At 42.2% G+C, this 25,456-nt stretch overlaps 1 protein-coding gene across 4 annotated transcripts in view; it reads left to right on the forward strand.

Moving 5' to 3' along the window:
* Positions 1-25,456, forward strand: part of XYLT1 (xylosyltransferase 1) — a 178,009-nt gene that overhangs the window by 18,453 nt on the left and 134,100 nt on the right. For 2 of the 4 annotated variants that reach the window (XM_033073751.2, XM_033073750.2), the window contains exon 2: positions 24,509-24,547. The exons of the other annotated variants lie outside the window; for them this stretch is intronic. In XM_033073751.2, coding sequence (XP_032929642.1) covers positions 24,509-24,547 — 39 coding nt within the window. The remainder of the gene's footprint in view (positions 1-24,508; positions 24,548-25,456) is intronic. 4 annotated transcript variants of the gene reach the window in all.

Raw genomic sequence — 25,456 nt, forward strand, 5'->3', positions numbered from 1 at the left:
ACAAATCATCCACCCTTAAATATGTATGTGTACATATATGCATATATGTACATAGATGTGTTTATGTGCATATATATACATATCTATATGGTGGAGATTTCTTGCCCTGTGAAGCTGGAGATCAAAGGTGAATGCTCTCCCTGAGAGGTGGGGAGTAGGGTGTCAGCCCATCCCAGCTGCTGAATAAAAAGATTGATGCAGGACTTTGATGCTGCAAGAAGCAGCTTTAGATTCCCAGTGGGCATTGTTTTGTTGCATAGAAGAAGACAAGGACACTAAATCTGTGGAGAGTGAATCTTGCAGAAAAAGAACTTCAACAACTAACAAGATGAAATTTGTATTCATACACACCTCAGGAGTTTGGAGAGAGGCTGTGCACAGAGTTGTGCTGTTGTGACAAACCAGCTTTTTATTCTTAACCAAATTGTTGCTATTAGTCTCTTGCAGCACATCCAAAAGCTCTTGTCACATTTGATTTTAGGTTAAAGTTGTGTAAAGCCTTCAGGTTTTTTTAAAGGAACTTTAAATTTTCCTACTCTGTTGGTGGAGAAGTGGTGTCTGCCTGCTAGTATATTTTTTCCCATTTTGAAACTTTTCTCTTTGGTATTTATGACAAAACCTGCCTACTAAGTTTTGTTTTATGTCCACTCCATGACAAAGTACATAATGGGCACAAATTTTTCCTTTACAGCTGGAAATGAAAGCACAATAAAGTAAAGATTTGGAAAGGGAAGTAGTCTGTCTTTATCTAAAACAAGTGTTGATAATCTGGTGACCTTTCTAACAGCATAAAAGTGTGATATCTTGTATTTATTTGCAGTCTCCTTGCTCATAGAGGTTGTAGTAGGATCCTGCCCATCTTTAGCCAATTTCTGCATTTTTCCCTCCAGTGTCATCAGAAGTTTGGAGCATAAACAGTTCAGTTTCTGCAAAGGAAAATGAGCTCTTGCTGGTCTGCTAGAAGTTATCAGAAAAAGAGATGGTGCAGAGGTTTGGAATTGTGAGTCTGCAGGGTAGTAATGAGCAATTCCATTGCGGAGCTGTTGACAGGACTCTGCTAGAGAAAGTTGTCAGAAAGTGATGAGCAGCATCCTGCCATGATTGGGCATTGCCTGAAAGATTATAAATAAATATTCAAAATAAATTACCCATTTTTATTGTTGAGAGCTTTCTCTGAGGTTCTAAAACCTGTAATAAAATTGTTAATGCTTCTTTGTATCCAAGTTGATAGCTTTGTTTTAAAAACTGTGTTCAAAATCTCTGTCAAATAAATAGCTGATCCTCCTTTCTTGGCTTGCTTTTCTTCCTCTACTTTTGAGAGACCTGAAGAAATGTTTTCCATGTGTGTAGGAGTTGCTTCCTAGTAAAGACAGGACATGTCATCATGAAGAAAGGATTGAGAGTCCTGCTGGTCAGGAGTGATTGGAGCATCTCCTGGTTGAGTGATATTTGACAGAACTTTGTGACCTCATCTGAGGTAATAATTTGCCAGAAGTAGCACCTTGGATGGAGGGTTGATGCCCCTTAAAACCTTACAGGAGATGATGCACAAAGCAACTCCTCTGCACCTGTATTTCCTGTTGGCATCTTTCTAGCTTGAAAAAATTGAAAGAACAGCAAAATGTAATGTGCAATGACCTCTGAGCCTTCTCTCAGAAAGTAAGAAACTATCACTGTATTAATGTTTTCTCTATTTAAATTAGTTCTTGCTGCCACATTTCAGTTGGTAATGCTGTCTTTAGAATTTTAAACCATATTTTAAATGTATCTTAGGGTAAGTATATATAATGAACCAATCACTATTCATGATAAAGCATCCAAAGACAGATAAATTAATACTATGTGAAGAGTCTCTGGTTGTAATTTCAAATTAGTTCATGACCTGAATTATTTTTTGGTTCCTAAAGCATTGATAATTTAATACACTTTGAATTTTTGAGTTCTAGTAAGAATTTCAAGTTGATGTTACAAGTTGCAGTCCAGGCCTCAGTGAAGTTGTCCAGCTCCTCTGCAGTAACTTCACCTCGGTTAAATTAAACAGAGTGATCTTTGTCTTGGCTCCTGTAGAGAAGTGAACTGTACACTTCAGCCTTGTGAGGCAGACCCTATAGGGGTGACTTTTGTTCTGCACAGTGGAAGAGTGGCTTCCCTCATTGTCCTGTGTCTCCTCCTGACTTCAGAGGATGTTACAGTTTATTATGGGAGTGGGAGAAGGGATCAGAGGATGCTGAGACCTCTTGACTCTGCAGGGGCAATCCTGCATTCAAGGGGACAGAACTCGGAAGTTTCATTCTTGCTGACCTTTTTCTGTGGCCCTTGGTGGCCTCTGTGCCTCATGTTTTTTCTGGATTGAGTCTTTTTGTCTCTTTGGATCTTGTAACTTTTCTTTGAAGCAGGCACGTTATTTTACTGTGTGTTCAGCACAGAGAGGCCCCCACTCCCAGTGGGGTTATTCAGGGGCTTTTGTGTAACATGCAGCCATGGTCTGCATTGTAAAAAAGGCAAAGCAAACAAACCCAGAGAGGAGACTGTGCTTCTGGTTTGAAGGAAGCTTTTGTGCATAAATATCTGTTTGACTTCAGGAAACTGCAGTTTGTTACAAGAGAAATGTTTAGCTGCAGTATTCCGCACACTTCCAGATTTTCAGGTTTTCTTTTCTTCCTCCCTGCATCTAAATGGTTCAGGAAAATGCTTTTTCCAAATGAGTATTTTGCTAGTTGAACAAAAGTAATTGGTCCTAGGACTTTTGTGGAACTAACATCACAGGCAGGCTGCTTACTTTCTATTCAAACCTCTTGGATTTGATGGCAGGACTCTTTAGAGCTTTATTATCTCCTGAAATTGTGCTTGGTGGGGTTTGCCTTTACAGTGCTCTACCAGTTTTTCTTCAGAGCTCTCTTACTCTGTTTGCATCCATCTTTGAAGAGCTATTCTACAGTGTACTATTTACTAGGAGTTTTGATTCATTTAGCACTTCTTGTCTCCCAGCAGATTGATTTACAGACATGGTTTGGTACATGTTGCTGCTTGCTGCTTTCAGGAATGTCATGTTGGCAACAAAATGCCTCAGTTTCCTAACTATGGTGGTTAAACCAATCCATGAACTGCAGGAATGGTAAACCTTTTAAAAATTGAATTTTGTATCATAGAGGCTTATTACTCTGTAAGGAATAAATTACTTCTTTGTAACATTTTCTGCTAAAATGTTCTCCTTTAGCTTTCTGATTATTCATCAGCTTATCAAACTCTTCCTGTTGCCATTTTTCCTTTTATTTTAAATACCTCAGAAGTTCTGATCAATTTTCCTGGTTGGGAAGAGAAAAGTTTGAGAACTCTGTAACAGTTGCTACAATGCAATACCCTACGTAAATGCTGTGGTATTGAATACAAATTCAGATAAAAATTGGCTGGGAACATTAATTTTCTGCTAAATGCTGTTACATAAAATTCTCAGGGATCTCACATAAATGTTTAATTCCTACAAACAAAGCCCCGAGTAGACATTTTATCTGACTCATTCAAAGTTAAAAAAAGAATTAGTGCTCTCTTTGGAGTGAACCTGCAGGAGTTTGGAAAGTTGCACTGTTAATGTGATTGATTTTTATGTCAAGGATAAATTTTTCCTTCAACATCCAAGTGCAAAGGTTCACACGCCTGCATGGAATAACTAATAAGTGTGTGTGATTTCAAAGTCTTCAGAAGGCAAAGGAGCAGAGTGTTTCCATACAAAAATGCCTGTTTTGTTTCTCTGGAGAGCAAGAGCCTGGTGTGGACTCTGTCATGGAGAAACTTGTATTAGGCTTTGTTTCAAGATCCTGTCAGATGGGTTTGTGTGATGGGGCTGCACAGCTTTTCCCTCTCTGGGATCTCTGGATGCTGTGGCCTGATCTGTGTTTGGACAGTCTTTTGGAGGCACTGTGTAAGGTGATGATCCCTAAGCCTCCAAATTAGGTATCCTGCTCTTGCTCCTTACTGTGTTGGTTGGAAATACTTTCAACGTTGCTTACTTGCTTAAATCTCTGTTTCACACAGTACTGGTTAGTGTGACAGAAGCTTTCCATGCTGCTACTTAGGTAACAGAAAGATTAACACTTAAATGTGAGTAAATGACAAGGCAAGAGTTTTTTGGGTATGGGGGAGCTGTTCTGTACTAGAACAGTGCTGTTTCACCTGCCTGTTGAGAAAAGGATGAGTTTCTCATACAATTTTTCACTGCAAATCTAATTCATGCGTGACTGAAAGTCTTGTGCAAAGGGATTCCAAATGTTATGCAGAGGATTCCCTGAGGAAGTTTGATTAAACACAGCAGCAATATAGGTTATTGCATGTTCATTATGTGTTTGTAGGTCTGGTTTTTTTTAAGAGAATTTAGATGTGTCCTACAATGCAGATTTTGAAATTCTGATCTTTTGGATAAGGTATCAGAGGTATTGTTAATGAAAACTGTGTTGGGTACAGCAAGGACTGTGGGTTTCATAGCACTTGAAATTATTGATGGAAGGAGACAAGCAGAAAACCAAACAGCAGAGGATTATGTTTCAGGGCAGAGCTTAAGCTTTCAGGAAGAGGAAGATTCTATTTTTGCTGAAGTGCCTGTCACGGAGATGATGCCAGTGTTGGGTGCTGCACTGTGTTCTCCCAGCCCCTGCAGACAGGTAGATGCTCAAAAAGATGAGCTCCCATCTGTGCTTCCTGTAAAAATCTCTCTCAGCTTCCCACTTTTAAACTTATTATCTCTACCTCTTCTGCCCTTTCCCTGGCTGTTACCACAGTTCCTCATCCTCTAACCGCTCTTGGTTTTGCTCTTTTGCCACTCTCCGCCTGTGAATCCCAGCCGCATGCGCTGTACTCTCACTGCTGCGGTGCTTCCTCTTTGGCCTTTCTGTCAGGAGCCTCAGCCCAGCTTTGCTGGGTGCTCTGGCACCCTGCACCCGAGGCCAGCCATGGCTGAGACAGTTCCTGTTTACTCTGAGTGCTGTGTGCTGGCCACAGAATGGCACAAAATGGCCCTGCTGTGGAGCCACCCAGCGCCAGCTCCTGTCACCTTCTGTAGCGGGGGGATCTGGGACCAGCAGCGCTCAACTTGGGAGGGTTAAGGGATAACGTGCCAGGCAAGTTACTGCCATGGACCCCCAGGGCTGATTCTCTAAAGGGCTGCTTCTGCCTTTCAGAGGGGCAGAGCTGTCTCTGGGGAAGTTTCCTAACGTTTGTTGGCAATAGAGCAAGTTCTTGAAAGCGGTAATACTTGCATAAAGTAACTGCCGGAATTTTCAGGGGTAGTAAAATCAACCTTAGTCTGTCTCAGCCTGAGTCTTGAGGAATTTCACATACAGATTGGACAGTCAATGTAGAATATCTGACTTTTTATTTATTTATTAACAGAGCAGTTAGCATTGGAAAATGCACTTATATGTGTGAAATCTCAGTGTAAGATTTTAAAGAATTAGAGACCAGAAGAGACACTACTGCTCTGCCACCCTCCTAGTGTTGTCATCTTGTTCTATCCCATCACTTACAGTATAGTCTGAATATACAGTACCTGGTAATCACTATACATGAGGGATAATGTGGGCATTAGAGTAAATTCTTTATTTCCTAAAGTGAAAACATAGAAAACATTAAAGACATTTTATCTAGAATTTTCATAGAACTAAATTCAGATTTTCCAGCTTCTGTTTGATATTAAGAATTATGGTTCATTTCAAAGCATCAGATTTTCTTTGTTCTGGATGATCATTTTCTGTCCCTGTCTGCAACAACAGTTGAGTAGATACTTGAACTCTTAACAGTAGTGTCTGGAGTTTTGTTTTACTGTTTTAGTGTGTGGAAAGGTGTAAGACAATGCATATGTTTTTACCAACTGGAAAGAAATTAATCAGGAAATGTCTCCACTCCGAATACGTCCAGGTTTTCTTTACTGCAATCAATACAGTTATTCATGGATTTCTGCTCCCAGCTCTCTCGTGGCTATATTTAACATATGTCATTGTACTGGGCTACATAGTTTTAAGAAAGTTGTTATTGTTGTACAGATGTGTGCTGCAGTGAGGCCAGGGCTGAACACAGCCAGGGTGCTGTAGAAATGTCTCCTGCTCCTGTAAACATCAGCAGGGTTGCTCTGTGTGTTGGGTTTTGCTCAGGGCTGGTTTACATTCCTATGGTGGCTGACCATCACCCATGGTGTACACTCAGCTTTGCATAAATAATTTGCTCAGATAATTGTGTAGTTTGTGTAGTGCTGAAAACAATTTGCTGCTGCTGATGCCTATGGCATTATCTATCTGCTTGTTGTGAGAATGTGTCCTCTGTTGACAGACACCATTTATTTTATTTTTCAGGAGTTTTGAGTGTTTTGAAATGAAGTGACTTTTTTTTAAAGGTCAGTGATTACATAGACACAATTAGGAGCATCTTGGCTGTTTTTATTGACAGGGATGAACCAACATCACATGTGAGAAACAAATAGTGTATTTTATTTTTTTCTCTCACTCCTCTGATTGAGAGTATGAGAGAGTCTCCAATTGATTTTCTGTTGAAATGTGGTGCTAGGCAGTCAAGATACATCATTTAAACTGAACAGTGCTCCCAAGCTGAGCTTTGGGATTTTTGGGGTGTGTATGTGAAACCCACTTCATTATGGGTGCAACTACTCACAATTGTCAGGAACTTCAATAGAGTGCAGATCTCTGGCACCATCCAGAGGGCATCTGCCACTTTTTAGTTAATCCCAGTTGAATATTTGTAATTTGTTAACACTTTGTTTGACACTTAGGCATGCAGATCCATTAGTTTTGGATGAAGTTGGCTCCTTTTGGAAACCTCAACCGTGTTCCTTCAGTGGGACAGTTCCTGTCCATGGGATCACCATTGCTTCCTACTCACATCATGTTGGGATGCCCTTGTTTCTCACATACAATTTCCCACTTAGCAACCTGCCAGGATTACCTGCAAGAAGTTTTATTGCTCCATTCTACAAATACAGCATTTAAACAACAACAACAGCAACAAAGTCTAATGTATTGCGTGTTTACTGTGCGATAGGAAGTGCTGCCGTGCATGGATCTGGATGCCTGATGGATGTAGTTTGGGTTTGGGATGGGTGCCAGTGCTGTGAGGCCCTGTGGCTGTGCTTCCTGGGGCAAGGCAGGCAATGAGAACACAGGCCAAGCACCCTGGAGAGGCTGTCAGCTCAGAGCTGGGGCTGGTACCTGTGTGAGAGGCAGCAGTGCTCGGGCTTGGCTCATTTCCACAGCGTTGTTCCAATAGGATGCAGTTTACGTACAGCCATGGTAAAGTCACCTCAAGACATTGAGGCAGAGAGCAAGGGCTGGCTGCAAACTGACTTCAATTAATACAAGTAAATTTCTACCCAACTTTAGGTAGGAATTAAGTTATTTTTTTATTGCTTTTATCTCCCTATAGTTTTGATTTAATAGGCCAATGAGGAGTTATGATTGTATTCATTTCACATGTCATCCCTTTAAGGTAAAGTCGTATTACCTGATTTTGAAAAGGAAGATAACACAGAGATTATCACAAAAGTAATTTTTGTCATTTCAGTTGCTCTGTTGCAAACTACAGATTGCAACTTGACAAGAAAATGGGGTTGCAGCCTTTTTTGAAATGCTGTCACACCTGTTTTTGTGGTAAGTGTTTGAACTCTGAAAGGATGAGAGCCCTCAGGCAAAGGAGGTACCCCCACGATATTTTGCTGAGGTTGGGCTGTATTATGAATTTGAAATATCTGAGAGCTTTTTTCCCATCAAATTGTTTTAGATTGGATTAGGTTGGAGTAATCCACTTGATAGTAATGCTGGAAATCTGTAAAATGACCTGGTAAAAAGATTCTTGATTTTCTTTGACCTCAGTACAAGTACAGTGCCCTGTAAATGTGTATGAATATGCTGCCACATCTGGTGAGGAAATGAAAAGTGTGCCTGAGGCCTCACAAAGGGTTGGTGGCAGATCTACAGTAAGAAATCAAGACTTCATCTCTTGGCTGCCTGAATCTGCCCTCAGTTGTCTGGATTCATGTTTTCTCTTCATCAAAGAAGACATGTCTCTCTCCATGTTATCCAGAGATAGTGCTACCTTTAGCCATTGCACGTAGTCCCAGCAGTTTTGAAAAATTCATTTATTTGTCAAGTGAGTGGAAAACTGGAGCTGCTGGATGGCTCTAAAATGGTGATGGGAGGGTGTGTACAAGAGTTTGAACGAGGTCAGCAGTTCATTTTGTGTGTGTGCATGCATCATTCATCCTTACCAAAACCCAGCTGTGTTTCTCTGAGCTGCAGGCCTGGTGTTCCTGTCTGGCTGGGATCACAGCCCCAGCTCATGGCTTGGGCTCTTCCACAGGAGATTCTGTTGGGAACAGCTGCAAAGAGGAGCAGACCTCCTTTGCAGGATCTCCTCACTTCCTTATGTTTTCAACTTGATCACCTAAACATTATTAACACTACTATCTTAACCCTCCCCTCCTTTTTTTAGAATCAGCTGACTGTGCCTGAAAGTGGAACTACAACTTTCATGCTTGAAGTGATACGGTTATTGCAATAAGGGTTTTACTAAATTCACAGCTGCCTGTGGTTTGCATAGTGAGCATAAATTAAGTTCAGTGGGCTCTACTGTGTTACCTCCCTGACATAAAAATTATATCAGGCAGAAATACTTAAATATACCCTGCAGAAATCCCAACAAGTCCTCTCCTGCCAAGCACTCTGTGTAGGTTGGTTGAAGTTATTAATAAGTTGCTTATCCTTATTTACTGATACATGTTGTTGTGATTTTGTAAGCTACACAATTCAAATTGCTCTTGGCCACACTTTTCAATGACACTGTATAGAATATTTTTAGGACCATCTGTATGACCCTGAGCTGGCTTCATGGTTGAAGTGGCCATGGTGTGCCTGGTCATCTGTGCCAGGTGGTACCACTGGCTACCAGCTGTTGGTGTTGTTGGGAAGATGTGAATAAGAACATGTTAATTGATAGACTGTGAGTGATCAGCTTAGCTCTGTTATTTTTGTATGAAGCAGCGTGAAGAGCTTTTGCATTGCATATTAAGGTGTAGGAGGGCTTTGATTCTTTTTAGCTGGAAGTCTTTTTATCACTTTTAGAATACTCTGTGGTTTCATGCTTCAGACTTCTGCTTGTACTGATATTCACACCAGACAGTGAAAAAGACTTGTAAATTAGGCTGCTTGCCTAGCACCACTGTTTTGTTTTGCACTTGTTTATATTTTTATGCACTAGACCAAGCAGGATGGGGTAACTCTTGGTCTGCTGATTAGACTGGCCTTGCCTTTGTTTCCTTTGGGAGCAGAGCAGTGCAGAATGGCTCTCCTCCCCACACTCCTGCATTAGTGCAGATTGCTTCCACTCCTACCACGAACATGTCCAGTTACCTTCCACTGCTCTTTGCAACCTCTTCTTGATGCAGAAGTTGCCCAGACCTTTGAGCTGTAGGTGCTACTATCAATCCATTATCTAGATGGAATTTAAGCAGTGTCTGATGTCAGCTCAAAATTATATAGATATACTGTGGTGCAAAATAGATCTGGTGTACCTTGTACTTGTGTCTGCTTCATATTATGAATTTCAATGGGCTTCAATGTTTGTGTCTGTGTGTCCATTACAAAGAACTTGGAAAATACTATTCAAAATGTTATGGTTACACTAAGACTGTTGGTGACCTCCTAAAAATTGAAAAGCAAATACCTCCGTTGTTTCATGTAATGAAAAGAGAAAAATTTTGGCTAGTATTTTGCAAGAAGTACAGACAAAACAGTGTGTAAATGGAGACAGTGGGCAGAGGTTCAGCTGGTGTCTCAGGTTAGCCCTGTCTTAGCTGTGTTTTGAGGGTTGGCTCTCTTGGGTGACTGCTAATTTCAGGAGTCAGTCCTGGCTTTCTTGGGGTTTAGTCAAGTAATTTTTGTCCAAGGAAAAGAAAAGCAAGGCCCTGTAACGTTCATAACTGCTTTTACAACCTCGTAATCATTATGTGTTTAATTTGGCCGCCTCCTCTGTAATAATCCCAGGTGTTAAGTGTCCCCTGGTGTCACAGGTGAGGGCAGCTGGCAGGGAGCCCTGTCTGTGCCCTGTGTCCCTGGGGCACTGCTGGGGCTCTGAGTGCCCCTGGCACCACTCTCAATGCCCTGCTTTCACCAAAGTGTAAAACTTGGCTGCAGGGTGCCCTTGGAAAGACACACTGCCCACTGCTGCACAAAGAAAATTGCTGCTCCTCGGGGAAATAACAAAGTTAGAGCCCTGGTGCTGATGTTATAGGATGCCAGCACTGCCACTGCTTGCATTCTCAGAGCCCTGCCATTAACAGGGACTGATTGTGCAGGACGAAAAGATTTGCCTTCCAGACCTGTCCTTGAATTGCCATTAGAGTTTATTCATTGCCTGATGCTTTTTCTTTTCCTTAGACACCATCAGCTGGTGTACTTGGCTTTAAACTGGGAGGAATTAGTTTGTAGTAGATTGCTGTAGAGTGATATAATAATCTCCCTGTTCAGTAAAAGTCTGATTTATATGGCATTGTTTTCCTCCCAGGGTATACATGTGGAAGAAAAGAGCATTCTAATTGCTCTTGCATAACATGCAGTAAGAAAGTGAATTTTGGAGAAGTTAATACAAAAAATAAAGTTACTGAGTAGTTAAAGAGATTTATAAAGTGTTAAGCATTTTAAAACATGCACTTTTTTGGCTCCTGAGTAGGTGACCAACTCATGTTACTGAATGTAGAGGTCTCTCTAAAATTTATTTTTTAAATTTTTAATGAGAAAATTAGGCTTAAGTCTTTCTTATAGCCTTATGCATAAAGGACTTGCTGTGGTAAATTCAGAGACAGGTTTTCACAGTGGTTGTGATGCAGAATAGGCAGGAAAACAATCTGGTCCATCTGAAGTTTTGGGAGAGCATTGGTCAAAAAAACATTGCAGTGTGTCTCCAGGTGGGAGGGGACATCTTTAATGGTCACTTACTGCAGAGTAATGCTCTGAAATAGAGATTTCCATATCTGTGACTGTAAACAGAGTAAAGGATTAAAACCTCTAAATGGTGAAGAGACGATTTGGTTGTATCAGGGTAGTGCTGAGCACATCAGTGTTTGAATGAATGAGTCCCAGTGTTCATGGAGAGTTAGTCTTCCTTTCTGCTGCAGTGAAGTACTTATTAAATATGTTTCAAACCTGACTTTATGGTATTTTTATCTCTTCATCAGTGATCTTCTCATCTGGATCTTTCATTATTTCCAGAAAACCATGGCCAGGATTGATGTGAGCCAGACCACCCTGGCCTCTGCTCCTGTGCTCCTGAGGGCAGTCTGCAGGTTTTCACTCTTAATTACAGTGCTCTGAGTCATCTCACTTCAGCATTGTAACTCCTCTTTTTTTTGGGCTTTGTGTGTTACTCTTCCTCAAGCTAGCAATCAAAAATTCAGAGGCTCATTTCCTTGCTTCCTTTTTCAGGAATGAGGTGTCATTTTTAGCATAACTTGAGGATAAAGCCCATCCATTACTATTTAAAGATCCAGATTATCACATGTTGAAGAAGGTCATGAAGTTTCTTAACCTTCAGTCCATTAAAGCAGATCAGAAGGGCTGTGCATTAATTAAGTTTCTGCTTAGCTTAGAACAATGGTATTTCTTCCTTACTGAGAAAGCCCTGTCTCCAGCTAGAGCTCTGGGACAGGCTTTCTCCTGGCCATTAGGGAATGAATTAATGGAGAGGATGTGTTTGGTGCTTTCGAAAATATCTGTTTAAAAAGCCAGTGATTGCTATTTTGATGCTCCTTTCTTTACAAACCTGCTCCTTATGCCCTTTCCAAGGTCAGATGTGGTGACTTGCTCTTTTTTAAATTCAAGTTAAAAACATGCCCGAAGTCAGATTCTGATATGGTACAGATGTGGTACATGATAGGCATGGGCAGTGTCAGCTCAAACATACATGCATGATAGGGCAGGAGCAGGGTCAGCTCATGTTCCAATAGACTTCTGGTTTCTTTCCCCTGAAATTTTCAGTTTATTTCCAATCAAAATAATGCAAATAAATGTTTTCTTTTAAAGGTTAATTAAAAAGATTTAAAAAAACCCCAAAGCTATTTCCTTAGAAAGAACTGAACACCGTTGATTACATTGACAGGTTTTGCTGTGGAAATTCTGTATTTTAAAACTTGTTGCCTCTCTAAAACTATAATTACTCTAGGAGGGAGATAATGTTGAAAATCTGCATTATTTTTCAAATACAGGAATCTTGTTATTTATAGTTTGAGAAATGTTTGGTATGCATGGACTTTACTTAAAGGAACTGTTGCTCTCAGAAACTGCCAAAAGAATGAGAGGTGTGTTTCCTCTTAGATAAAACTGAATTTCCTATCTGCAGCCCAGCAGTCACCTGTCAGTTGCAGAATTGTTAGAATGAGAAATACCTTCTTCAGATTTTTTTTTGTCTGAAACACTTGTGTCTTGTATAATATTGCCATTAGCAATGTAATGTTCAGTAAATTATCTGCCTCTGACAGAGCAACAGTGTTTATTTATGCTTTAGATCAGTGATGGTATCTTCAAGAAAAGAGATGTTGTACATGTAGCAATTTCTTGTAATTATATTTTTTTTTACTAAGCCTGGATGATCAGTCTGTACTCTTCTCAGAGGTTCTGGTTTGTTCCAGCAAGTAGGAAACTTTTCCTTATGCTTGGGTGAGAACCTGCCTGCAACTTCCCACTAGTTTACAGCTTCCACGTTGATTTAATTGAAAGTGCCATGTCAGAAACTGAGGTCTGTACTCCTGAGTTTTAGTTAGAAAATTAAATAAGCAAACAAACAGAACCCACACCCAAGAACCCAAACAATCATAAAGAAAGAAACAATGAACCCAAACCTCTGGGGATTTGGGATGAACTGGCTTCAACTGTTCAGCCTTTAGTTGTAGGTGAGTTTTTATGTGCAGCTGAGGACTCAAGATGCTGGCAAACACCCTTGAAATCGGTAAAAGTCATTCCTGTCTTGTCATGTTTTGAATTTCCACCACAGTAACTCAGTGTCCCAGATCTGGGCTCTGGCTTAGTGGCAGAAGGTGCCCATGGCCCGTTTTTGTGGCCAAAGGCAGCTGAGTGCCAGCGGGCTCTGTGCCCATCTCAGCGGATTTCTTGGCCATGGACGAGTTCCTCTCTGGAACAATGATGTGCTGGCTGCATCCCCTGTGTCTGTGTGCTCTTAGCAATGCTCTGTGTTTCCTTCCACTCGCTGAAAGGAAGTTGTAGTTTCACAAGGACCTACTTGGCTTTCGTTCCATAAGGAAGATAACTTGTTTTGTTCTCTTGACTGGGTCAGCAATTATATCATAAAAAGGATATGGCTGCAGTGAATCAAATGAATTAGCCAAAACATTTATCAAGGTACTAAGCCATGAAATCACACAATTAGTGATGAAGCAGTAAACAGCAAGTTTGCCTTTCATCTCAATACTTTTACAGGTTTTTGATTGAGAGGAGTAGACTAGAGAGTTAAGTTCTTGAGCATAGGGATAACTCTGTAACAAAAACCTCGAGTGACCAGTGTATTGGCAAAATATATATTTGCCCAAGCAGATAAGATACTGTGGAGGAAAATATTTCAGCCCTGGGTTCTAGATGCAACAAGAAGGTACTTGTTTATATGGTTTCTCAGGCTACATTCAGAGATGCTAAAAGTGTAGACAGATTTCAAATGATGATTTAATTGTTTACAAGTGAGTGTTTTCTGTAGCATACAAAAGAGATGAACTAATCCCCAAAGGCTTTTTGATATAACTTGAACAGATGATTTCCTGACATTGTTATATATCCTGGTTTAAGGCAATGAATAATTAGCTATTTAAGTTTTAAAAAAAAATACCTTGAGAACTAAATGTCAGCTGAAAAGCTGTCAGTAAATTGGGAACAGCTTTGCATGTCAAGTTGATTATAGCAATGAATAAAAGGAATTACAGGAAAATGAACCATGTAGTGTGCAGTTTCTAACTTCAGTCTCCCCACAGTTTCTCCCATGTCATTTTCCAGATTCCTAGGGTGCTTGTGATACTATCAAGTTGTGGAGTTGCCTTCCACAAAATCCTTTACTTTGGTCGAGTTTTTCTTGTTGCTTACTCCTCTTCATCAATGTGCAATGAGTTGAAAGTTTGCATTCAAGGATTTCCCCCCTCCAGCCCCAAGTGCCATTAATAGCATCTTTTGTCTGAGTTCCTGAAGTCTGGAAAGCCATTTACTGCACAGCTTCAATTGCAGGCAGTGCCTGGGATCAGGCAGGCAGCTCAGCCTCCCCTGTACATCCTGCAAGCTGCCACGTTTATCCTCCACTAACAGAGTTTGGACTGGATGTGACAGAGCAGTTGCTAGGTCTGAGCTGGATGTTTGTGAGATGAAACTAAGTGAGTTGCAGTAAAGAGTTGTGGGGCCTTTTATGCACAGCCAAAGCCAAAACCAACCCAATGCTCTTGGTTAAAAAAAAAAGGGGTGCTGTGGACATACAAGCTAGTTAGGATCTTGCACGTTAATTTAAGCAGGTGGGAGTGAATTAATGTTTTTTGAATTATTCAGCTTGAATATAAAATTGTGTATCTGTATTACAGTTATGAATTTAGATGGGCTGAAATCCTCTGACACCTCCCTGTATGGAAGCAGCACTGACTGCAGCACAGGGAATGGAGATGCTTAGGCAGGAATCAAAGGACTCATGTTCACGTTCTTACCTGAGCAATTGTCACCGTGGTGTCTGCAGGCCAGTGCAAAATGAAGCTGCTATGGGGCCATCTGGATGACAATTGCTGTTTACCAACACACAGTACCTGTCTGATATGTGGAAATGACAGAATTTGCCTGTCATCATCATGATTATAGCGAGCCAAAGCAGTGCTGGAAGCCTGTTCCAGGAGAGAGGGAGCCTCTCCTGGCAGAGGCAGAGGTGCTGTTTATGCAGAGGTGGTTTATTGAAAATAGATTGCTGGTGTGACAACAGTGATGCACAGAAGAGGGGTTAGAGGGAAGGAAAAGAACAAAAACCTGGAAATTAAGGATGGAGATGAGAGGTTCCTCACTGACTGTTTCCCTTGTTCAGGCAATGAGCAGCAGTTGCTTTGCAGTGCATTACTGTAACCCTTTCTTTTGCCTGGGTGTGTTTATTGTCATGTCATGAAATGTGTGATGTGGAGCAAGGTTTGTTTAAGAATGTTTTCAGATCATGGGGATTGGGTTCTGTTGCTGTGTCCCATCTTCATACATGTTGGCTCCAGCTTGTCAGTAGGAGGGCAATGCTCCTTGGGGCTGCAGTGATTCCCATCGTGGTGCAGCACCAGTACAGCAGCAGTGTGCACCAGTACAGGGTTCAAAGCTGAGCTCCTACATCGTATTACTGAGTACTTGGCTGTTTATGAGGGGCTTAATAGCATCACATGAATGGATTGGTAGCTAAATGAAGGATTGACGAAGCTAATCTCTGTGAGAATCCTCTTTAATGAGTTAATGAGGTGTTCTTATGGGCTCCCTACACACACAGATGGTAATGAGAGTTTTTCTAACTTACCAAGTGATGAAACTTGGATCTGCATCCAGGCTGATAATAAAAATGATGGATAGGTTCTGTTATTTGGGAAAAATATGTTTTAGTTCTGGCATGAAAACTGCAGAAAGGAGCCAAAACTGCTATTCTACCTGCATCTTCTTTAACTTTTCCTGTAGCTTATTGATAAAACTCAAAGTCTAGTGCTAAACCCTCAGTAATTCCAAAGCTGAAAATCAGCAGCTGTACTTTAAAAAAGTAAATTATGTATTTCATTAATTAAAGATCAGTGTTATCAAATTCTGTTGTTTAAAATTTCATTTAAAAGTTTTCAAAAAGTTTTTTTGGTGAGATTTTAATTGAAAAAATTGTTTGGTTGGGATTTTTTTTGTTGCATCTATTGTTTTGGGTTCCGAGTTTTTGTTTGTTTTTCTTTTCTCCTCCCATCACAAAGATTGGAATGTAGTAAGTTCATGCAGAGGAAGTGTATGGTCCTAAATGGATTTATCAGGGACTTTAATCCATAACCCCACAATTTTTTAAGCTGTGTCAGGGAGATCATGAAAACACAACTTGGTGAGATTTAAGGCATTTGTGTTATTTTTAATGGTGGGATTTTCTTTTCCTGGCTGTGCTTGAGTGGGAGGTCTCAGCCTTCCTCTTGTCAGTGCACTCCTGCATTCCTGACACGTGCCAAGGGCTGCATTGCTGCTGCACAGCTCTTGGAAGCTGTGTTTCTGTAGGGTGGCCAGGGGGTGGGAGATGTCCAGGGGTGAGGGCCAGGGGTGACAGGCAGCTGTGGCTGCAGCCTGCTGGAGCTGCCTGCCAGGATCTGGGAGCAGGATCCTGGTGCTGGATGTGTCCTCAGCCTTGCATCCGTCAGCCACAACCGAGCTTTAATGCAATCATCAGATTTTGTTGGCGTGCTCTTTAATCCTCATTCCAGGTCATTAATGAATTTGTTCAGTGTGACCTCCCCTCAGCTCAATACAGTGCCGTTTATCATTATCATTTGTTTACAGTCCTGCAGCCAGTTCTCAATTCCAGTGCTGTGCTTGCCCCTTCCCAAGTCTTTTTGAATTAATTTTTCAATTAGGATTTTGTGAGACACAGATGCTGTCCTAAAATCCAGAGGATGACCTCCTTTGTGTTCCTTTCGTCCACTCTCTCTGTAACTCTATCAAAGAACAAATAAAGCAATTAAATTTGTCTGGCAGGCTTTATTCTGTATGAAGCTATACAGGCTGCTTCTCGTTCTATTACCCTCAAGATTTTTAGCTGGATTTTCTTAAAGCTGATTTTCCCTTGTCTTTTCCCTTTCCCTCTGGAAAGACCCAGGGCTGTTTATTCTTTTGAAAGATCCTTCTCATGAGAATAGCAGGATGGAAGTGCTCAGGGCATGACCCCGGCTCTGTGCCAGGCTGTGCCCCTCTCTGGATGAGCCCTGGGTACGTGCAGAAGGGTTCAGGAGGTGAAGACCTGAAGCTGCTGCTCACAGCAGCATTTGATGACTCCCCAGCATGACTGTCACTGAGCAGCCATGCTCTGCTGTGCTTTGAAGGCATGCAAAGTGTCTCTTTCTGTGTGCAGTGCAAAAACTGGTGAAAATGTGCTTTCTTTTTGTTGTTGTTGTTATTGGTGTTATGCCAACACCACTTAGGCTGGTCCCCCACCGTGTGTCTCTCTTTTCCAAGTGCTTTGATGTGGATTTCCAGCTCGATTACCTGTGATGGTTCCAAGTGCAGCCCTTGTGCTGACTGGGATTTCTGTTCTCAGCATTGTAGTGTCCACCTCAGCTTTGAAACTGGCCCTGCCCTGTTCTCTTCAGCTGCTCCTTTATCTCTGGAGCATGTTCCTTACTATGCAGGCTTTAATTTTCTTCTGGTAACTTACTTATCTGGAAACTTCAGATGACCCTGATCTTTGAATTTGGTCAGGGTCTTCCTGCTGATTTTTTACACCATGTCCTGTGTCAGAAAATACTGATATAATAATAGGCAGATTGTTCTCACAGCAGATGACAACAGGAGTAGTTGTCAGACAGGAATTTTTTTTTCCCCTATAAATGCAATGCTTATGCTCTCAAGTGAATTAGTGTCGTCTCCTTCCATGTGCTTTTTTATGTTGCTGTTTAAGACATTTGGTTACTCTATAAATACAGACTCTTCCATCTCTATTAAAATGTTGCAAAAGAGTGTGTCATTTTAATTTTATTTCCTTTCCTTCACTAGAACTACAAATAACTCGCATCCATGACTGTAATTAGACTTAAAAATCATAGCCAGGCTGTGCCTTCTGGGGTGCCCTCCTGGAGCTTTGACAGCAGCATCCGCTGGGGAAGTGGGCATGAAACTGTGGTTCACAGCAGCCAGGGCGTGTGGGGCTCTCAGAGATGAGCTGGGCCATGGGGGAACAGATCTTTGTCAGCAGCATCCGGTACACTTTGCCATCTGTAAGCAGCCCAGTTCTATTGATCCATTAGATTAGTGCTCCTTGTCTTCTTACACATTTGCATTTTATGCTGAAATTCGTTTGCTGCCTGAAACCAGCTGTGCAGCTGGTTAGAACAACTGAACAGTGCAGCAAAGCCGTGGCTCCTGCCAGCTCTTAATAAATTATTAAGGAAAGCAGGACACTGACCCTTGATGCGAGTTGGTCAGATGTATCATTCTTAAGCACGGATTTGGAAAGTGGTGTTGGAGCAGCTGTGCTGTATTGAGGTGTCAGGGCTGAAAGATAAGTGTGCCTGGAGTTAATAAGTTAAAACATTAACTGTCTGTTGCTCATACCTGTGAGACAGCATCTCTGGCCCGGGGAGCTGACATATTCAAAATGTCAAAGCAGCACTTGGACAGCATCATCTCAGTGGCCAGACATATTTCACAGACATCTGGGAAAGCTCCCTGCTGCTATCAGTGTGCTGCAGTCACTGGCCCTGGCTCTGTTCACAGGTCTGTGCTGAGCTGGGTGCAGCAAATACTTTTCCAGTGGTAAAAGACACTGAAAATAGGAATAATTCTGTCTTCATTTGTAACTGGAATAGTAATAGACAGAAGATTCAGTATGTGGCTTAAATGTTCAGTAAGCTGCTATGGATTTATTTTGGGTAATGTTTTTTATGGAGTATTAGGGAGTTCTGGGCTATTTCTGGGCACTGACTGTTATTGCAAGCTAAGGAATAGTAGGTGTTGCTGCAGTTTAGGTTCTGTAAATGACTACAGTCTCCTGTTGAACTCCTACAGACATGAGAACAGTTTTATCTTTACTGAAAAGCAAGGAATTGCAAGTCTTAGATTTAACTGAGCTGCTCTTCCGCTGCTGGATAAGCATGTGATTGTTCATTTGGGAGAAGACACAGACCCTCAGATTTCTGGCTTTGAAGAAGCTATACTGATTTATTTTACTAGCCAAGAATTAGAACAGTTTGTACCAAAGCCATCAGACTACAGTTGTTTCTGGTGGTAAAAGATCCAGAGTTGGGATAGACAGGAGAGGAGAGGTGGTGGGTATGTGAGGAAGTGTTTTGGTTATCTGGGGCCTGTATTGTATACTTAGGGGTCTTGCCCAAGACAGTACTTTTATGGAACTGATCATGAAAGCCTGCATCTTAAATTTTGGTGGGTGCCCTGGCTTAAGATGCCCTCCCATTCTTTACAGCTTCTCAACAAAGTAGTTGAGAAAATGATCTTCAGTAAATACATTACCCAGTGGTTGGTTTAGTTAGGATCCAAATTAAAGGCTGGCAGAAGCCGGGTGGGCTCACATTGCTGCTGAAGAGCAGGTTGGTGAAGCTGTGCACCAGTGAGGCTGCTGGCAGTGGGGGCACTGATGGCAGCTCGGTGGTTTGGAGCCTCTGCACACCCTGGTGTGGCCCAGGAGCTCCCAGGAGCTGCAGCAGCACCCAGCACCTCGGGCTGGGGCTGCTCCATCTCCCCTTATTGTCACTGCACTGCCACCCCACCACCCTGCAAACGCTCCCTCTGCAGGTGTTTGTGCAGCTTCTGCTGGTGGGCAGTGTGATGGCAGTCAGATCTGCAGGACCATCTTCTGGGGGACTGGGAATTTCCTTGCCCAGCAGCTCCTGCCCCAGCTGGCAGGACTGGCACTGCTGGGAGGTCGCTCTTCCCCGGTAAGTCTGTGTCAGAGAGCTGGTGGTGCAGAGGCCGCTGTTAATGTGACTTGTAGCTAAGGGTTACAATTAAGGTTACTGAACACTTCCTGTAATTAGAGGCTGGGTTTCATTGCAGGGACATGTCTGCAGGGAATCTCCATGCCTTGGTGCCCTGGCTGCTGCTCCAGGGCACTCGTGCCACCACCATCCTCAGGACCTGTGGGGGCTTCCCTGGCTTGTGCTCCTGGGGAAATGGCAGTCCAGGCAGTCCCTCCAAATCCTGTTGTTTTATTTTTTGTTTCTGTGAATATGCAAAGGTTTTGAGCCACATTCGAGTGTAGGATAAAAACCACAGGCTGGCAGGCTAACAAACCTCTGGGTGATGAAATGAGTCAGCAGAAGGGACAAAGTGACAGTGCCCTGGGATAGCTGTAACCCTCAGCTGCAAATTGAACAAACAGCACTGCCCACACAGGGAGCTGCTGGTGCCTGGTCCTGCCTTGCAGGCAGCAGAGCAATTGGAGAGGACATGGGAAATGTCACTTTTAGGTGAATATTTTGTATCTTTGTCTGAACCTGTGGTTTCATGGGAAGGAGTAATTGGTGGTGGTGGTGCTGGAATTTGTTACTGCTGCTTGCCTTCTTACCCTGTTGCTGCTGCTGGTTCTTGTAATCCTCCCACTCCTGGCTTTGCTGGCCACCTCTGCTGCACTGGCACAGCTCTCTGTGCCTAGTGGCATGAGCTGACTGGAAGAACTGAGTCAGCTGTAAAGTGACATGGAACAAATCAATAAAACTAAAAAGGAACTTTACAAGCCAGTTCCACTGTGTCTAGCTGCACAGAACCTGGAAAGTCTGCTGCAGTGCAAGTGCTGAGGGCACCTGTGGCTGGCCCTGCTGCCAGGGGTCATTGCCTTGTGCCAAGCCACACACAGACCTGTGCTGCCTCCAGGGATGCAGAGAAGTGATCAGAAATGAGTGAAAATTGCTCATCAAGTATAAAAAGCCTTTTGAAGTTCCTGCCCTGCTCACCAAAGCTGAACAGAGCATGGGAGCTAAAGGTGTGCAGCCCAGAAGGGATGGGAGAGGCAGTGAGCACAAGGCTTGTCTGCAGGAACAAGTCCAGGGCAGCCACAGCACTTGGAGCCTAAGCCCTGGGCTTTCCTGCAGTCAGGCTGAGCTCATGTGTGATTAGAATGAAGCAAAGATGGAATTACCATAGTAAAACCTGGTGTCTCTTAAAACTGCTGGAAAAACCTTTTGTGGCATGGGGAGAGGCATGTGTTGTGGTCAAGGTCCTAGACTTTGCAGGTTTCTCTCATATTTCCCGTCTGACTTTGGAATACTTGGTCTGTACCTCAGTTCCTCCAGTCCTTCCTATCCTTTAGTTTTGTTTTGGGAAGGTTGCAGAGTATTTGAAAACATGGCTGTTTCCTTTATGGGAGTGAGACATGAACCCATTTTGAAAACTCAGTGGCCAAACCCCAGAGCAGAGTTGCTGTTCTCAGTGTCACCTTTCAATAGTAAACAGAGTCTTACCCTGATCAGTCTTTAAAGGTGATCAATGTGTCAGGCTGTTTATACAGCACTGTCATAGTGTTTACACTCCAATCCCACTACAGATTTCATTTGCAACAAGCACTGGAGATTAATGATTCATAGCACTTGAAAAATGGCAGTGTGAAATTTCAGATGGGATGATTGCTGACGTCCCTGGGGTTTAGGTATCGCAACTCTTGTGGTTCTGTTCAGACTGCTAAAACCTGCTAGAATTAAAGTGGAACATACACAGACCAACCAAAACTTTGCTTGGAATGGTGCCAGTTATTCTGCTGTTTTTCCTCAGTGTTTCTGTGTGATAATTTGCTCTCTTACCTTTCATTAGCAGCTAATAATCAATGAGGGGCAGTCAGGTTGGACAAAGTACAGAGGTTGTAGCTTTTAAAAATAAGTGTGTACCCTTATCCCTCACATGTGGGTTATTCCTGTGCACATTGTCATCCATAACCATGCATCAGGCCATGCACAGGAGCTGGAGGAGAGCTCTGGGATTTACCAAAATGTGACATTTATTTGGCACTAGTGATAGACAGATGATTTTAAGAACATGCCTCTTCCTGCAGTAGCAGTGAAAGTTTTTCTGACTTTGAGCTTGAATTTTAAAACTATTTATTGCTGTTGAAAATAAAATTTTACTTTATTTATATCCTCCCACCTTCTTCTGCCTCCTCAGCTTCCTGATTGCCTTGCTTAAGAGAACTGGGATGTATTCTCTGCAGTTGTGTTTTGGGGACCCTCAGGTTGGCTCCAAGGGCTGTCCTGAGTGTGGTACCTGTAACTGCACGAGTGAAGCAGGAAAGCAAAGTGGGCACTTGGGAATGGGGGGAGAGAAAACACCTCTGTGCCAGGCAGAGGTGGCATCCCAGCCCAGCCACATCTCGTTTTTCCACTCAGTAGAGTGCAGGCTGAGAGGCAGCAATGTTGTGCTGTGTGAACTGGAGCTGGGAGAAAGGTTTGGGTTTTTCCCTGTCACCATCTCTAGCAATTGTGCAAAAATTGTGAGCTTGGAAAGGAGTTATCCTGGGTTGTTCATGCTTTTGCCCATAAAAGCCAAGCTTCGTTTTTTTCTCAGGTAATTTGTAAGTGAATGTGACATTTGGGTGTTCTAATGATGGGGCAAAACAGTCCCCCTTGCAATGCTGCACAATTGAATATAACTTATCATGGCCAAAATAAGGGGGAAAATAAACAGGAAAACCTGTAGAGCACAGGCCCGTGCTGATGTATGGTGAATAATGCCATTCAAAACCTGGTTTATATTTACAGTTTTCATTGGTGCAGGAAGCTTTGGAAATTAGTAATTAACATAAGAAATCCGTTCTATTCAGGAAATATTGGACTGTTTGTCTAGGTTTTAAGTAGTCTGAAGCCTTATCTATTACAGGAATCCCCTGATCTTTCCAGGATGTTTTATACATACAGTAGCTACTTCCTCTTACGGATGTATTGTCATCTGGAAGTGAACAGTGCATGTTGAAAAAGCTTTTGTCTGTAGTCAAATTGGCACTGACTGAGAAAATCCAGATGATCTCCCAAAGGGGAGCCTGTGCATCTGAGCTGTTCTTTGTTACAGTGCTTAGCTTTTTTTAAACACACTTTGTATTCTGTCTGCCCCACACACCTGCTAGTGTTGTGATCCTCGTGCTATGAAATAAATGTGAGTGGGACAATAGAGGACCATGTTGTGACCAAAGTAACATTGCTTAAGAGTCCAGCTGCAAAATGGGTGAGTTTATCCCAGCTAAGTCTGTACAAGAAGGGCTGTGAGTGTTGCCATCATTTGTTTTAGAGTAAGGCAGTCCAAGGACAAGAGTCCTCTCACCTCATCTCTCACCTTCAGATGATTTTTTCCTCCTCTAGCTTAGCTGATGACATGATGTTTAGATTTCATTGAGGTTTCTCAGTTTCCTTCCAGTCTTGGTGTTGTTTGGCCAGTTGTCAGATGATGTCTACTGCATCTTGTCATGATGGTACTGTGGTGTTACAGGTAACCTTTCATCAGCCTGCTGTAAGTTAGCAGTGTGACAGAGGTAATTGTGGGCTTTTTCACCTGTGCACACTCTGCTGCCTGACCCATGACTTGCTGAGTGGAGGAAAGGTGTGTCAAGGCTTTCAAGGCCAATTTCCTCCTTAACCATTTTTTTTCCTGGGTTGATAGCTTGTTTTTTCATTAGTATATTTATGGTGATTGATAAAACAAAAGCTGCTTTATAGGCATAAATAAAAGGAAAAGGAATATATAGTTTCTTGAAGAAACTTGAGGAAGCCCACTTTTTTTTTTCCATTATTTTCTGTGATTTAGCCAAAGTGAGAATCACAATGGCTCAAAACTCAAAATTAGTCTCAGGAGCCCAGTAATCTGATAGACGAGAATTTTCTAAACTGAAAGTGTCTAATTGAGACAAATGTGATGGATTGAGGAGAGAGCACCATTGACCTGGTTTTGCTCTGTTAGGCTTTCCAATTAAACAGGATGTGGAAAGGAAGACCTTGCAGCATAATGCTTGGACCAGCAGGACTGAGGTTTTAAATGTTCCTTATACTCTAAAAGATGTGCTTTTAAAGATTTTGCTTGAGTACTAATCCCAGAACACTAATGATGGAGCTTCCTACAGGGATGTTATCTCTTGCTAACCTTTTAATTAACAGGCTAAGTAGACGATTGTGTGCTTTTGTGTTTAGAAGTTCTTTAATGAGGTTTGAATCCTGTGGCCAAGCTAAGCTAAGAGTTCAGATTTTGACACCAAGGAAGATGCCAGGCTACAGAAAATGTACAGTGCACTTGCATTATAATGTGCAGAACTGCAGAGAAGCATTCATTAGGAAGAAATTTAATGGAAAGCAAAGCAACTTCAGCCAACTGCAGCTGTTGAGAAGAAAAATTTTACCAAGGATGTGGCCAATGCTTTCACCATCAAGTCTTGATCAACTTTCTAAAAAGGTCTTAATGCCTTGAAGTTACATATTAGTCTGATCTAAAACCAGTCAGCTGTAATCTAAAAATTGTAAAAGAACATCAAATCAAAGTTGTGAGGGCCTGCACATGGCCGTCTGGGATACTCCTGTTACTGCAACTTTTTTTGCTCATCCAGATATTGTAGAGATTCTGTAAGTTCTGTGTGATTTCCAAATGTCTGGAAAAGTGGTAAATCTTTAAATAAGAAAAATAATCCTGCCATCCTTGTTCAAGTGGGTGCATTTGCTCCTGATATCACTGCTTTACACCAATAACAGCTCAGAGCATCTTCTTTTCCACTATTCCAGAGTAATGGCTGTTTCTGTCTGCTCTCTTTGTAGATTGAACCTCCTAGTCCCTACACCAGCTTGGAGACTCAGGTTAGTACCACCCCCACCCCACTTCTTTCTGACAAGAGATTCTCTGAAAGAGAGGGCTGGGCTGGTGTTGCCCACCACGTTTATGGTGTTTGCCCGTGGGTGTCCCTGGAGAGGGTGCAGGTGTAGCAGTAGCTCCTGAAGTTGCCTGGCTGGGCAAGGAGAGGTGCAGATTCCTGACAGGAAAGAGCAGCTGCAGGTGGTGAGGAAGGGCCTGGTGTAAAGCTGGACAACAGCAGAATTGACTTGTATGTGCTGGAAGGGAGGACAGTCCTCAAGGCAGAGTGAGCATCCTTTCATGGTGTTCTCATTTCTCTTTGTGTATTCTGCTTCCCAGCCTTTTCTCAATTCCTGCTGCTGGTGTTACTCTCTTGTGCTGCTGATTTTTTCTTTAGACATTACAATGAACGGTAATGAATCTGTGGAGCTGCCTGGCACCAGAAGGTCAAAGTGACAGAAGAGATTTTACAAAGTCACTGATGCTTTGATTTGTGTTTTCTAACAAGGCAGCATCATTGATTTCCATTCTTGCTGATCTTTGGGAGACAGCAAGGGCTATGGAGCTTGCATACTGAAGATGAGTGTTTATTCAGAACACATTTCCAATGCCCCTGAGTGACTGCATAAATATTTCTACCTTTGTCTTCTGCTGCCTTTCTCTGGGGAAAGCTTTTGACTGTTTTGTTATTTGTTTCAACAAGCCTACTATATCTATTTTATGGACCTCACTTCAGAACAAAGTCCTTGTGAGTCAAAACTGGCAAGGAAGGATCACACAGAGTTTGTTAAACACAGTGGCATTATAAAGTGGTATCAAAACACAGTGTATGTAATAAAGCACTGATCTGTGCATGTTGTAGAACTAGAAATACACATGATGAAGACTTATTTTATTACTGACTTAAAATAGTG

The sequence above is a fragment of the Catharus ustulatus genome, chromosome 16 (assembly GCF_009819885.2).
Source record: "Catharus ustulatus isolate bCatUst1 chromosome 16, bCatUst1.pri.v2, whole genome shotgun sequence".
In the NCBI taxonomy this organism is placed as follows: domain Eukaryota; kingdom Metazoa; phylum Chordata; class Aves; order Passeriformes; family Turdidae; genus Catharus; species Catharus ustulatus.